Here is a 14,891-nt window from a genome sequence, read left to right as displayed (position 1 = left end):
AGAACTATTCTCTATTGAAACATATTTTAACAGAAGAAGAAGAACCTTTGATCACTGAGTCCTAAATTTCACCTGAGAAACATCCCAGTTGATCAACCCCTCGTTCCTTTATCACTTTTTCTTCCGAGCTGCCAGACTAATCTTTTAAAGTGGTCCTGAGCAATTGTTCTGCAGGTTTTCTGAAGGTCTTTCAAAGTTTTTCTTTGGACTTTGGCTGCCTTTTCACCATTTTTATGTCCAGTCCTTGTACCTGAGCATTTTCAGATGAGTCATTCAATGACCTATGATTCATTTGAGCTAAAAAACGACTCCTAAATCAAGGGATGAACCAGTGTTGGGTTTTAAATTGGATCTTTAAGCACTTTGTTCCAAGCAGCCTGTCACAGAGAAACATCATTTGTTCCCATTTCTTTAGTTGCATCTGTGAAAAACAGCTTCATAGTTTAAACTTGTTTGTACATTTACGTTTAAAACTGCTTTCAGTTACCAAAAGAGTCAAACTAATATAAGAAATTCAGTTTAAAAAACAATCCTAATCAGAAAAAAATGAACGTTATCACGTCTAAAACTAGAAAAGTAGGAAAAAAAACAGACAATAATAAGAATGATATGTTAAACGACATCAAGAAAAAGTAAATGAGATTCAATTTAAAGCTTAAAAAGGAATATAAGATAATCTAATGACTAATTATGGAACAATTCACATAAATTAAATGATTAAACTGTTTTATGCCACCAGAAATGAATCATTTAGAAGCTCTTTGTGGGTTTTAGACTGGAATTAAGATTTGTTCCCATTTCTTTAGCTGCATGTGTGGCAAACCATCTGTTGTCTCATTACTAGTCCAAATATCTCATTACACTTAATATAAGACACAACTGCCTAACAAGTACCATTTCAGCCAGATATAGGGACTTGTTTGAAGACAATACATCTTGAATATCTTCTTAAATGAAAAAGTCTTGAAAACAAATTGTTTTGAGTCACATATCATATGAAAAAAGCTTTTTTGACATTTGAAGAGGTTTTTAAGCTAATTTCAAGACTTTTTATTTCAAAAGTCCTAAATATCACATCTTATTTCAAGAAATCTTGACAAGCCGATTTTCACTAGTTCCATTGGCAGATTTTTTTGCTTATTTCAAGCAAAAACATCTTGTTTTTGTTGTTTTTTTACTTATTTTTGAAGGGGCATTTTTTCCAGTGTGTCCCTTTTTCCCTGACGTACTGACCTCAGACCCGTGTTGACAATCTCAGCCCATTGCTTCTGACTGTGGGTTCTGTTTGTTTGAACTGTCCGAGCGATGTAAAAGCTTAGCTCTGTCAGTGGAAAAAACAAGACGTACCGTCTGCTGTGAGAGGAGTCATGAGAGGGTACGGCTGCTGCAGAAAAAAGCAGATAGATACCCGGGGTCTGCACCTCCGAGCGAGATTGGTTCATTATCCGGTTGTTTGGGCTCAGCTGCTCCAGGTCACACAAAATAAGGAGTCATCATTCTTCCAAGGACACATGATTTCCCCCATAAAGGGACAAACAATAGGAAGTAAAAATCACACTTAACGCTGGTATTAAGAGGAGTGAGAGCGCAACGCAACAAAAATTGAATTTGCAGTAAAATCAACCTGTTGTGCAGAGTTTTTTTTATAAGAAAAAGGGACTCAGACAAGAGTAATTTAACCCAGAAATGTAGATTTAAGATGAAGCATTTAAGCTAATCTATTTATAGAAATCAGATTTAGCGCAGTACTCAGAACTGTGTTTGAATTACAGCGTTTTTATCCAGGAATAAGCCATTTTCTTTCCAAAGACGCCGCAGATTGTCCCCCTTACTGGCTGATAATCGTCCAGTTTGAAAAGATGCCGAAAAGGCAGCGACTCGCTCCATCTGGTGAAAATTTTGGGTTAAATTTTGTCTAATTCAAAATTCCCGTTTAGCCAAGATTTTTACAGTGGCGACATTCGAAACTTTGGACTCAAACTCGAGGCTCTCAGCTCCCTACGGAGCTTCCTGGTGCTCACACTCTGCCTTCATCTTGTTACTGCGTCATTACCCGGAAGTGAAGCTGGATTCTTGCGAGATTTGCGAGATAACAAGACAGAATCAGTCCTGACGGGTTCGATCTATCTGTGGCCAAACGTTAAGATCATCACCCCAGCAGCTGTAAGCGGCTTCTATGCACAAACACCGGTGGGAGTTTGGTCCTGATGGTTACAGCTAGATCATCTGTTAAAGCAACGGTCATTATTTTTGTGCCAGCGTTTTCCTTTTTTTACACAATTTCTATGTTTAAACAGATGACTCTTTGCAGCAAACCATCTGCCGCGTCAGGTTAATCGAATAAACAGGCTGAAATATAAGGACGGCTGCCATTATGCAGCATTTAGTTGGCCATCATCAGCATATATTCCAAAGAAAAATAGGAGTCTAACACGAGAAACACGCAGGCTGAAAGTAATCTGGTATATTACAAAATAATGCAAATAATGTATAGAGCTAAATCAAAGTTACTCCCAGTCAGCATAAAAAGGTTTTTCTCATCTAAAGATTTGAGCAGTGTAACTATTGTAGTTTCCATACAGGACCTAATTTAGTGTGATCAAAATGCAGTAAAATGGCCCTGTTCTGCATTTTCACAAATCAGAAAAAGGTTTCACAAATCCCAAACAAGGTTTTAATGAATCTATAGCCTCTTTAGAATAATTATATCCAGATTTGAGCAGTGTAACAGTTGTAGTTTCCATACAGGACCTAGTTTAGGGCGATGAAAATGCAAAAAATGCAGTGAAATGGCCCTTTATGCCCATCCATTTAATTCACGAATCGGATGCTAACTTCAGCGTCGTGTCTCTGGGCTTGATGTGGCGCTCATGTAACACCCCCACATTTAAAATCACTGCTCCACCCCTGGACATGAGGAGGACATTCTGTACAGTAAATGCAATCTCTCCAGTGACAAAGATCCAGGGATTAGCCCCTCCCACCGGCGCCTCCGACCTTCCAATGACCGTTCGTGTCCGACTAAAACACGAGCAACACACTGAACGTGGACGTCTCTCCATAAAACATGCATGAAGATGTCGACAAATGTTTTCTTGCTGGTGAAACAGAGTCGGGAAGTCTTTGGATCAAAGCAGCAGAACGAGCGAAAAGCTGAAATAATACTCCCGTGCAGCATGGAGTTTAAACAGCAAATGCTTCATAAACAGAAAAAAATCTGTGTTCAGACAATAAATGTTAAACGACTTGGACTGTTCTGGATGCTCAGCTTTTTATGGCTGGTATCTGAACAAAGAGCGGGAGCTCAGACCTTCTGGTTAGGCCTTTTTATTCCTCACGCAGCGCTGCAGTCAGTAATCCTCCAGGCAACGCACACACTCCTCCTCAGATGATCCCTCCATCTTCCACCTTATAGGCTGAAAGTCTGCCAGCTCGTCTTTCTGTGCGGGTACGACCTCAGCCACCTTGCTGTCTCCCGCCAATTAAAATTCCAGTGGTAATTAAAGCAGATCAGAAACCAGGGAATGCTGCAGACGAGGGCGAGAGACTACGCATGGTAATTATGTGAACACAGAGAGAGAGTGAGGGTGGGTTCACACATTTTCTCCTCTCAACTAAACCGTCTGATTCCATTCACTGCGATTGATTGGATTCCGTCGCACTGATCAATAATTTATCGGCCGTCGACGTGAAGATCTTAAGCATTGTTTCAACACGTGTGTCGGTATGTTCGCCCACATCAGATATTCTTTTTGATTATGCTGTAACAACGGCTTCTACGGTGAGCACTGATTTATTGTTTGGTACCTCGCTGTCAATCAAAATCACCCAGATGTTCCAGTCTTTGCTGCTCGTTTTTATCTCTAAAGGGACACCTGGGTGATTCAGAACAGGCTGAGATCATTTTGAGCACATCGTTGGGATAGTTTGACGCAGATTTTTATTACATGGACTCATTTATCGTCTTAAAAATGACATATTTGATTATTTAGTGTCCCTAACAACAGTTTTTTTCAGGCTCAATATGGAGAACCTGTGGCTCATTTTTGTTTCTACAAGCAAACATGGAAGTTGTACTGTCATGACCTTTAACCTTTGACATGCTAGCTGAGGCCTGCAGAGTCTGAGATGTAGCTCTTGGGTTTCTGACCTTGGGGTGACCTTTAACCTTTAACATGCTGACTGAGGCCTGCAGAGTCTGAGATGTAGCTCTTTGGGTTTCTGACCTTGGGGTGACCTTTAACCTTTAACATGCTAACTGAGGCCTGCAGAGTCTGAGATGTGGCTCTTTGGGTTTCTGACCTTGGGGTGACCTTTAACCTTTAACATGCTCACTGAGGCCCGCAGAGTCTGAGATGTAGCTCTTTGGGTTTCTGACCTTGGGGTGACCTTTAACCTTTAACATGCTGACTGAGGCCTGCAGAGTCTGAGATGTGGCTCTTGGGTTTCTGACCTTGGGGTGACCTTTAACCTTTAACATGCTGACTGAGGCCTGCAGAGTCTGAGATGTAGCTCTTTGGGTTTCTGACCTTGGGGTGACCTTTAACCTTTAACATGCTGACTGAGGCCTGCAGAGTCTGAGATGTAGCTCTTGGGTTTCTGACCTTGGGGTTACCTTTAACCTTTAACATGCTAACTGAGGCCTGCAGAGTCTGAGATGTAGCTCTTTGGGTTTCTGACCTTGGGGTGACCTTTAACCTTTAACATGCTGACTGAGGCCTGCAGAGTCTAAGATGTAGCTCTTGGGTTTCTGACCTTGGGGTGACCTTTAACCTTTAACATGCTAACTGAGGCCTGCAGAGTCTGAGATGTAGCTCTTGGGTTTCTGACCTTGGGGTGACCTTGCTGGGACGTCCACTCCTGGGCAGATTGACAGCTGTCCTGAATGTTTTCCACTTGTGAATAATCTTTCTCTCTGTAGAACGATGGACTCTGGATAGTTAGGAAACGGCCTCATAACCCTTCCCAGGTTGATGGGCAGCAACAGCTGCTGATGTCTTTCCTCCTTGGCATCGTGTTAACACACACCTGGATGCTGCAGAACTTCTGCTTTTATAGAGCTGCTCACACTGACTGATGAGCATCTGATCAGCAGCACCCGGCTGCTACTTACTTAAAAGTTTTTCACACAGTTTCCAAAGTTACAAAGAAAGTCGGATCATAAATCAACACATCACCGAGGCTGCAGCATGACTTCTGTTGCTACGGTTACCTGCAGTTTAATATAGGCTACCCTGGGTATCTAATTAAACCAGAAATACATCCGAGGCTAACAACCATCAGACACTCAGAAATAGCAATCTTCTTTAATAGTGAGCGGTGTCGTCTTTATTCGACCAAAAATGGTGAAATGTTCATTTCAAATAATTTAACCTGTCTTAAATTTTTTTTGTTGGTTATTTTTGTTTATTTGGTCATTTATTATTATTATTAATTAGTTGTAGTATTTTTTTTTACTAGAATTTGTATTATTATTATTGTTGTTGTTAATACAATAATTGTAAATATTTAAAAAAAAATGTTGAGCTACTTGACTAATTAGAATTTCCCCCATTGGGGGATGAATAAAGTATTTTTTCTATTCTAAATAAACATAATTAGTAATAAGCATATAGGCAGAACTATTTACTTACTCTGCATGATCTGTGAAATGAGATCACTTCTATGAATAGCTGCTGTGTTATAATTACTTCTAGGTATGCGTGGCAAGGTGGGAACATTGCCCCTGGTGATGCCACATGCCGACAGTCATCGCCATGGCAACACTTTGGTGGCAAAGGTGGTGGGGATATATTTATATGAGACTGAATGGTGGCAGTGATACAAGCGGCAGGGAGGGGGGGGGGGGGGGCAATGTGGGCGACACAACGTTCACATCCTATACTAGCGGTTGCCATGGGAGACGGGCTGGATCCCTCCTGGTCCTCATACTGCAGCATCCACACGGTGCTGTCGCCATGGTGACATCCTCCAGAGAGAAGCGGTGGGGATATATGTGTGTGTGTGTGTGTGGGGGGGGGGGTTAAAGAGAGAGACAAAGGAAGGAACAGAACAAGTGTCTCCTCCCAAACTCATTCAGCACCTCACGGTTAGTTATCGATCCAGCAGGACGGAGAATCACAGCTTCTGAAAAAGTTATCCAGGGATTTATCTTGTCTGGGCTGGATTATTGTAACTCACTCCTCTCTGGTACCACCTCTCCCTCTCCTGCCTCCGACTGGTCCTCTGTAACAGAGGATGTCGCGTTACCGCAGTCCCGGCTGCCCTGAAGACTTCACTGATCATTTTTAAAGCCCACGTGGGTCTGTCCCCTAACTGTTAATCCAGAAATGTTGACCCACTAGGAGGCCACCTCGCTGCCTGAGATCCTCGGGCGGGGCCTTCCTGGCACTTCCCCCTGACTTTGGAACGACCTGCCAAAAGGAAATAAGGCTTCGCAGAATCACTGACCTCTCAAAAACCCGTTTTTATAGATCGGCTTTCACGTGACCTCGTCCTACGTTCATCTACTTTGATTATCTTTAATATTTTAAACTTTTAAGCCCTCATCAATGTTGTGCTTTTACACCCTGTTGTCTGTTTCTTTGGCTCACAGTTTTCCTCCACCTGGTCTGTCAAAGCACTAAACTATGAATAAAGTTATTGATTTCACACCAAACTTTAAGAAACAGCAGCATCGTGGCCACATTTAACAATAACATTTATCTATCTGTGGATCTAAATCTAATGCTCGACAATTAGAATTATATTCCGAGTGTGTGCAAACCTTTTCTTTTATGTCTTTTATCTTAATTAGGGCAGGTGATACAGACAAAAAAAACAAACATTTAACCTTTTTTGCTGCTTTTTTACAGTTTATTTAACGGTTTAGCTAATGTTAGAGTGATGCAGTTGTCATTTGACTTCTTTGTGACTTTATTGATGGAGATAAAAACATCCCCATGTTTTTCTCATGGTTACAACCATCCATCCCACAGATGCAGCTCTTTAAAGGGACAGTTCGCCTCTTGACATGAAGCTGTATGACATCCCATATTAGCAACATCATTTATGAACATTTTGACAAAAGTAGTCCGGCTAGTTGGCTGGGGTTTAAAAAATAAAGCGTCTTGCTTCTCAAAACAATATGCGTTCAACAGAGTAATACATTTGCATCACAAAATGGTTCTCCAAGAAAAAGTCAGACCTCACAATCGCTTGGCCCTATTTTCTCTCCCTTCGTATCACTGCCTGCTGCCGCCTGCCAACAGCCGCGCAGTGATACGGTGTTTGCTGCTCGGTCTGCACAGCAGGCAGTGATACGAAGAGAGAGAAAATAGGGCCAAGCGATTGTGAGGTCTGACTTTTTCCTGGAGAACCATTTTGTGATGCAAATGTATTACTCTGTTGAACGCATATTGTTCTGAGAAGCAAAACGCTTTATTTTTTTAAACCCCAGCCAACTAGCCGGAACTACTTTCATCAAAATGTTCATAAATGATGTTGCTAGTATGGGATGTCATACAGCTTCATGTCAAAAGAGGCGAACTGTCCCTTTAAGATGCAAAACACGTTGTCTATCAGATCTATTGGGTTTATTTCCCACGCCTGACATGAGTGGCCACGTTTAACGGTGCTTCCTGCTAGGTACAACAAGGTCGTTCACTTAATTATTAACAGAAACTGAGAAAAAACTGTCCCGAGCCTCTGAAGTGTTGTTCGCCGTAATCAAACAGGCAGAAGCTGCCTTCTTCTTCTCTGCTGCGTCTCTGTGGAATCAGGAGTTTGAGTGGTCTCCACTCCTGTGATCAGCTGATGATTAACTGATTGAGTAATTGAGCTGTCGTTTCAGACAGCCCATTCCTCTCGTTCAGAGTTTAACTACGTGTGACCGCGTCTGTCTTTCTGTTGCTTCACCAATCTGTAAGCCTGGCCGTTTATCACAACTTATCCAGGCATTGTTACTGTTTTCCCCTGAAGTTAAGAGGAGATATTAAAACTTTCCTTTGCAACAGTCACAAATGTGATACAGCACAACTATAACATGCTTCAAAAGTGCTTTTAAGGAGGTAGAAGGAGGTGGACGGTGATGTTAAACCAAGTTTCAGTCCCATCCGACCCCTTATTGTCCCATAAGTTGTCACTTTGTTGTAAGTTGTGGTTGGTTTTAGTTAGAAATACAAATGTTTAGGTTCAGATATCCATAAAACTTGGTTAGGGTTTAGGGATGCAATAAATTAATAGGCTTAAATATGAATAAATGCACAGCTACAGGTTTACAACATGCAGCCAGGGTACAAAAACGTTGGACAAACGTTCCTCTTTCGGATCGTCTTGTGAGACTGTGAATCTCAGTGCGAAAGTGAATATCTGACACTGCTAATAAAGTTTCCTCAGAGAGGATGCCATGCATCCTCAGAATTACCTTGTGCCTCTCCAAAGCTGAAATTGCATTGCAGGCTTTAACAGTTAAATTAAGGTATTTATGTTTCGGTGAACTTGTCTTCGTAGACTTTGTTCATTTGATTTACTTTTCCAGTCAAGAGTAAACAGCTCAGAGTCTTTTCATATTAAAAATGTGCAGCATTCAAGTGCTTTTACTCTCGCGGTGAGAATTACGACCAGTTAGACTCTTCATTTATTCATGTTTTTTTCATCTCTGCTGCACTGAAAACACACAAAGAAAACACTCTGAGGGACAGTCTGGAGGGATCTCTTTCAAATGCCACAGTCATTTACAGGATTTTGCTCAGGCAAGGTGGCTGCTGGGAAAATTCTCTGAGAAAAACGCTCAAATCAAAGGATTCACGTCCAATTGTTGGGATGAGTACCATAAAAACATTCAAAAATAATGCTCACAGGCTCTTACAGTGAGCGCGCCATTATCCATGTGAGCTGCTTTGAGACTTTCTTGTAGTCAATCCAGGAAATGTACGTATTTACGCCATGTTTTTAGTTCTGTGTTTTATCCTGTTTTAGTTTATCTCATGCCTTGGTGTTTAGTTCCTGTTTACACTGGAAAAAAATGCCCCTCCAAAAATAAGTAAGAAAAACAACAAATACAAGACGTTTTTGCTTGAAATAAGCAAAATAAATCTGCTAGTGAAAATTGGCTCGTCAAGATTTCTTGAAATAAGATGTGATATTTAGGACTTTTGAGATAAAAGTGATCTTGAAATTAGCTTAAAAACCTCTTCAAATGTAAAAAAAAAAGCTTGTTTCATATGATATGTGACTCAAAACAATTTGTTTTCAAGACTTTTTCATTTAACAAGATATTCCAGATGTATTGTATTAAAACAAGTCCCTATATCTGGCTGAAATGGTACTTGTTAGGCAGTTGTGTCTTATATTAAGTGTAATGAGATATTTGGACTAGAAATAAGACAAATATACTTGGTAAGACTTTGATTTTTTCCAGTAGTCCTTAGTTTTCGGTCATGTCTTTAGTTTTCTAGCTAATGTTTAGTTTTAATTTTCCTAATCTTCAAGTCCAGTTTTTAGTTTTCCCATGTTTCCCACCAGTTTCTGTTGCTCATCCATCACCTTCATTCATTTCACCTGTAGTTTTCTCAGCTGCACTCACTCACCTATCACCCAGTCAGTATTTAGTTTCCGGGCTGTGTTTGAAACCGCATACTACATACTGATCGATCAGACAGTATGCAGAGCGTTTACCCACAATGCATTTTGCTCCTGCTCGAGCCGAAATCATCCGGCCTGAAGCTGATTTCCCTTAAGCTCTAAACTCTGTAAACTTTAGCAACATTTGAAACATTTTCAGGTGAGAAAGTAGTCGTTTAGATCCCCAACGTGTTGAAAACCTGACAAACTACCGGCTGTTTACAATTTTATTCCCACGAATTCGGCGCTACTAAAGCTAGCCGTAGTGAGCAACGCACTTCCGGTTATTTTCACAAAATAAAATACCCGTTGCCTTTTATCATAGGGAAAGCCATTACCATACAATTGGTGCTTTTGTTTTGAAAACAGGAAGTGAACCTACCCTCGTTGTAGCTAGCTTGAAACTGCCGTTTTGACAGGAAATGACGATCGGTGACGTCACGTTACGTTGCATCTTGGGTAGTTTGAGTATGAGTAGTAACCTCATGATGCATACCCAACATTTCGGAGAATCTAGTATGCATCCGGGAAAAAAGTTAGTAGGAGTAGTAGGAGTAGTATGCGGTTTCGAACACAGCCCAGGTTTCCCCATGCACTTGGTCAGATCCTGTTACCGTCTTCAAGCTAAGCTAAGCTAAGCTAAGTTCTTTCAAGTAATAGCAAACCAAGTCATGTTCTTTGTTTTGTTTTATCCGCTGTGATGCCTGACAGGTGCGTCCGTGTTGGACAGTTATTGGTCGGTAGTTGGATGGAACAACCCTTCTTCAGAGGATCTTTCATCATCAGGAGTGTCCGACCTTGGGTTAACTGGTACCCAGAGATCTTTGTCTCATCACAAGTTTACTTAATAATCATTTACTTTAATCACTGATTGATTTATTTCTCTTTTATGTTTTATTCTCATCTTTTGTATGAGCTCCTTCTTTGTCTCTTAAAAACATACCCAAGGACTTTCTGAGCTTTTCATTTTGTGGAACAACACCTACTTGTAAGTAACTACAATCACATCATACCAAACAGAAATTCTGCTCGGCCTTTGGAACGACCCCCCCGATACCGGGGCAATAAAATATGCATGTGCAAAGAGGGCATTTAAACGTTTTAAATCACTTCTAAGGATCATCTTCTTGGTTAGAACTCTTATCTTAGCGTTTGACTCCGCACGCAAACGATTCCCAAATGTCTCCGGACCATCCAGCTGCCCTGCCAGTGATTCACCACCGTGCCCTTCTCATTATCTCTCTGTTCCTACCAGCGTTCAAAACCACCGCTGTCCTCAACCGTGCAACCTCTGCACACCAGCCTCCCACACACCAGCGCCGCTTACAACAAAACCAAAGAGATACTCCAGAATGCTCTCAGATGCTTTGATTTCTACGCTTATGTGCGAGTCCAAGTTAAATTTTTTCTTTGTGTGAAAACCTCTCAAAGGTCCACGTCTGCTTCACTGCGGCTGCAGCACATCCTCTTTGAAATATTCTCCACCTCTTTGTGTGTTTTTTAAGTTTTTAAGAGGATTTGTGCAGGAAAAGTTTGTTTGTTTTTCCTAAAGGGAAATAAGCTAATCAATACATTTGCATCAGATGAAAAAACAAACAAAAATAACTTATTTTGGCGAGTTTTTACTTATTTTAAGAAACCTAAACTTACTTTGCAGAGTTTTATCTGCTGCTGACAACAGTAAAGTTAACAGCACTGGGAAAAATCTAAATCTTACCAAGTATATTTGTCTCACTGAGTATCTCATTACACTTAATATGAGACACAACTGCCTAACAAGTACCATTTCAGCCAGATATAGGGACTTGTTTTAAGACAATACATCTGGAATATCTTGTTAAGTGAAAAAGTCTTGAAAACAAATTGTTTTGAGTCACATATCATATGAAACAAGCTCTTTTTTTTCATTTTGAAGAGGTTTTTAAGCTAATTTCAAGATCACTTTTATCTCAAAAGTCCCAAATATCACATTTCATTTCAAGAAATCTTGACAAGCCGATTTTCACTAGTTCCATTGGCAGATTTTTTTGCTTATTTCAAGCAAAAATGTCTCGTTTTTGATGTTTTTCTTACTTATTTTTGGAGGGGCATTTTTTCCAGTGAGTTAAGGATTTTTAAACAACGTAATCACTCATTTCCACATCTGTCTGAGGCAGAAAGCAGCTGTTCTGCAGCCCGATGCATCTCCACACTGGACCAGATTGGGTTTCTATCTGCCACCTTGTCACAGACGGAGGAATTTATAGAGATGAAGGCTGCAACCTTCCTGTGGAGGAGGTCTGAAACGGTGACATGAGCTAATTTAGCGTTGGCAGGATTTCTGTTCTCTGATGCTGATTGAGACGTTTGCAGCCTGTTGGCAGAGGCACAGAAAGCCCGACGCCTTCATGGTTTTCTCAGTCCACCAAGAAAATTCTGTGTATTTTTCACATAATCTGAGATCATTGTTTCCACTGACATCGTCTCTTTGAATGTCCAGTTGCATTGTCAGTGAAGTTAATCAAAATCCCTTTTTAATAACTCACAAAGGACTCATTTTCTTCCTTTTAAGTTGTCATTATTTTGTCTGCTTTGGTGTTTTTCTCCTTAAATTGACGGCGTCTGAATCTTAGGGTGAATAAAGCTGAAATATCTGTTTTTCTAAACAAACTGGATCATAAAAATCCTTTAATTAAATCAGTATTTAATACTAACTGTTAATTCTCACTTTATTTGTCTGGTTTTTATTCCTTTTTGAACAGCTCCTCACAAAACTTCTGCTTCATAAGCCTCCTCTTTAATTTGATGATGAAACCGAGCAATAGTGCAGTGGAGAAAGTGACTCTTTACACTGGCTTTCAGTAAGATTTAGAAATTAATGTGTTATTATTAGGGCTGGGCAACGATTAAAATGTTTAATCTAATTAATCACATGATTTCCCTGATTAATCGCGATTAATCTCATTTGTACGCAGAATCCAAAAATGAATCCAAAAGTAGTGTATAGCTTTTAGCATTTAGCTTTATTTTAAATGTGCTGCCATATGAATGAAAGTGCCATAACATTTGTTGTGCAAACACACTTTTAACATCAGCATCTTTCTGTAGTTTTTATGTAGAAGCCTCGCTCCACTGTCTGTTTCCTTGAATGACTTGCTGCTATCAGTTGTGTGTTTTGCCTTTAAGTGATATTTTAGACTGGAACTACTACGCTGAGAAGACAATTCAACTTGGCAGTGTTTACAGATGACTTTGGTTCTGTCGACTCCGCCGTCTGGAAGAACTTTAACATGAAAATGGCCGAGTAAAAGTTCCGTACCCTTCTCCATGTTTGGTGGATCCGCCGATTACTTTCTTTTCTGGTTCCACAGCAGACAGCAGCAGACTTTTACAAAATAAAAGCCTGTGGGCAACAGACTTTTACAAAATAAAAGCCTGTGAGCAACAGACTTTTACAAAGTAAAAGCCTGTGAGCAACAGACTTTTTACAAAGTAAAAGCCTGTGAGCAACAGACTTTTACAAAATAAAAGCCTGTGAGCAACAGACTTTTACAAAGTAAAAGCCTGTGAGCAAATACATTTTTTTATTTTTAAATAAAAAAAAATAAAACCCGCGTTAATGCGCGATAAAATATTTATCGGCATTAAATAATCAACGAGTTAACGTGATAATAATGAGTAAACTCGCCCAGCCCTAGTTATTTTTAAGAAAACGTGTCATACATCCTCCCATCTAACTGATATCTGGTACATCTTGGCAGGCAGGATACTCTTATTATTGTAAGGTGCCTTGTATGAGCTGCTGTGAGATCAATCAGTCGATCACTGTCCTCAGAGCTTTTGTTTTACATGACGATTCTGTGACAGAACAGATAATTATTGCGGATTGAAACAAGCAAGGCTCACTTCTCCTTCTCTTTCATGCTTTAGTCTTACAACACTGGGGTATTTTTCTGTTTCCATTCATGTTGGCATGGCTCAGCAATGTATGGCTCATTAACAAAACATCCTCAGACCTCAACTTTTATCTATTTCACATAAAAAAAAAAAAAAAGGTCACAGAAATGAGGTGGTGTGAGCAGGAAACAGATGGCAGCAGCAACAGAGCAGATCCTCAGTGTCAGATGAGTGTTATAAAACCTAAAAACCCATGATGGTGATGATGATAAGAAGTTCATTATGTCGAGCAGCTCATACCTGCGGTGTCGGGCGTACTTCCCACTGACATGACCGCTGCCGTCACAGCCTGGGGTCGGACAGCTGAGGAGGAAACGCACACCGTCAGAACAACCAACACGGGCACTTCTGTCTGCATTAACTCTGCATTCACACCTTTCTACACCTCCACCAGGAAGGAAGATGCTGACGTACAACAGCCTCGTTCACTTTAAAGGGACAGTTCGCCTCTTCTGACATGAAGCTGTATGACATCCCATATCAGCAACATCATTTCTGAACATCTTCTTACCCCCTGCTGCGTCCTGTGAGCAGAGTTCCAGCCTCGTTTTGGTGTTGATGAAGGTAGTCCGGCTAGTTGGCTGGGGTTTAAAAAATAAAGCGTTTTGCTTCTCAAAATAATATGCGTTCAAAAGAGTAATACATTTAATCTCACCTTCAGTGAGTTTACATATGTGTATGTGGTGTTGTGTGTGTTTTTTGGTTGTATTTTTTCTTATGTTCTTCTGCTTAGTCGAGTGTGTTTTTATTTCTATGTCACTGCATGTCTTGTTTCCTGTAATATCCTTACGGGCCCAACCTTAGCATTCGGACTGAAATGATGGACTCTAAAGGACTATATGCAGTTATTCACATGTACCAGAGCTTGTTATGAATGTACCAAGTAACCGTCTACCCCCCCTCCCCCCCATAAAAGCAATAAAACAGTTGATCACAAAAAAAAGAGTATTACATTTGCATCACAAAATCGTTCTCCAGGAAAAAGTCAGACCTCAAAATCGCTTGGCCCTATTTTCTCTCCCTTCGTATCACTGCCTGCTGCCGACAGCCGACAGCCGCGCCTGTTACGGTGTTTGCTGCTCGGTCTGCACAGCAGGCAGTGATACGAAGGGAGAGAAAATAAGGCCAAGAGATTGTGAGGTTTGACTTTTTCCTGGAGAACCATTTTGTGATGCAAATGTATTACTCTGTTGAACGCATATTGTTCTGAGAAGCAAAACGCTTTATTTTTTAAACCCCAGCCAACTAGCCGGACTACCTTCATCAACACCAAAACGAGGCTGGAACTCTGCTCACAGGACGCAGCAGGGGGTAAGAAGATGTTCAGAAATGATGCTGCTGATATGGGATGC

General features: G+C 40.6%; 1 protein-coding gene across 7 annotated transcripts in view; it reads right to left on the bottom strand.

The window, feature by feature from the left end:
* myt1la (myelin transcription factor 1-like, a) overlaps positions 1-14,891 on the bottom strand; it is a 111,402-nt gene that overhangs the window by 58,076 nt on the left and 38,435 nt on the right. For all 7 annotated transcript variants that reach the window (XM_075459170.1, XM_075459169.1, XM_075459174.1 and 4 more), the window contains exon 5: positions 13,780-13,842. In XM_075459170.1, coding sequence (XP_075315285.1) covers positions 13,780-13,842 — 63 coding nt within the window. The remainder of the gene's footprint in view (positions 1-13,779; positions 13,843-14,891) is intronic.

The sequence above is a fragment of the Odontesthes bonariensis genome, chromosome 24, assembly GCF_027942865.1.
Source record: "Odontesthes bonariensis isolate fOdoBon6 chromosome 24, fOdoBon6.hap1, whole genome shotgun sequence".
Lineage (NCBI taxonomy): Eukaryota > Metazoa > Chordata > Actinopteri > Atheriniformes > Atherinopsidae > Odontesthes > Odontesthes bonariensis.
This window is presented reverse-complemented; position numbering and strand designations above follow the sequence as displayed.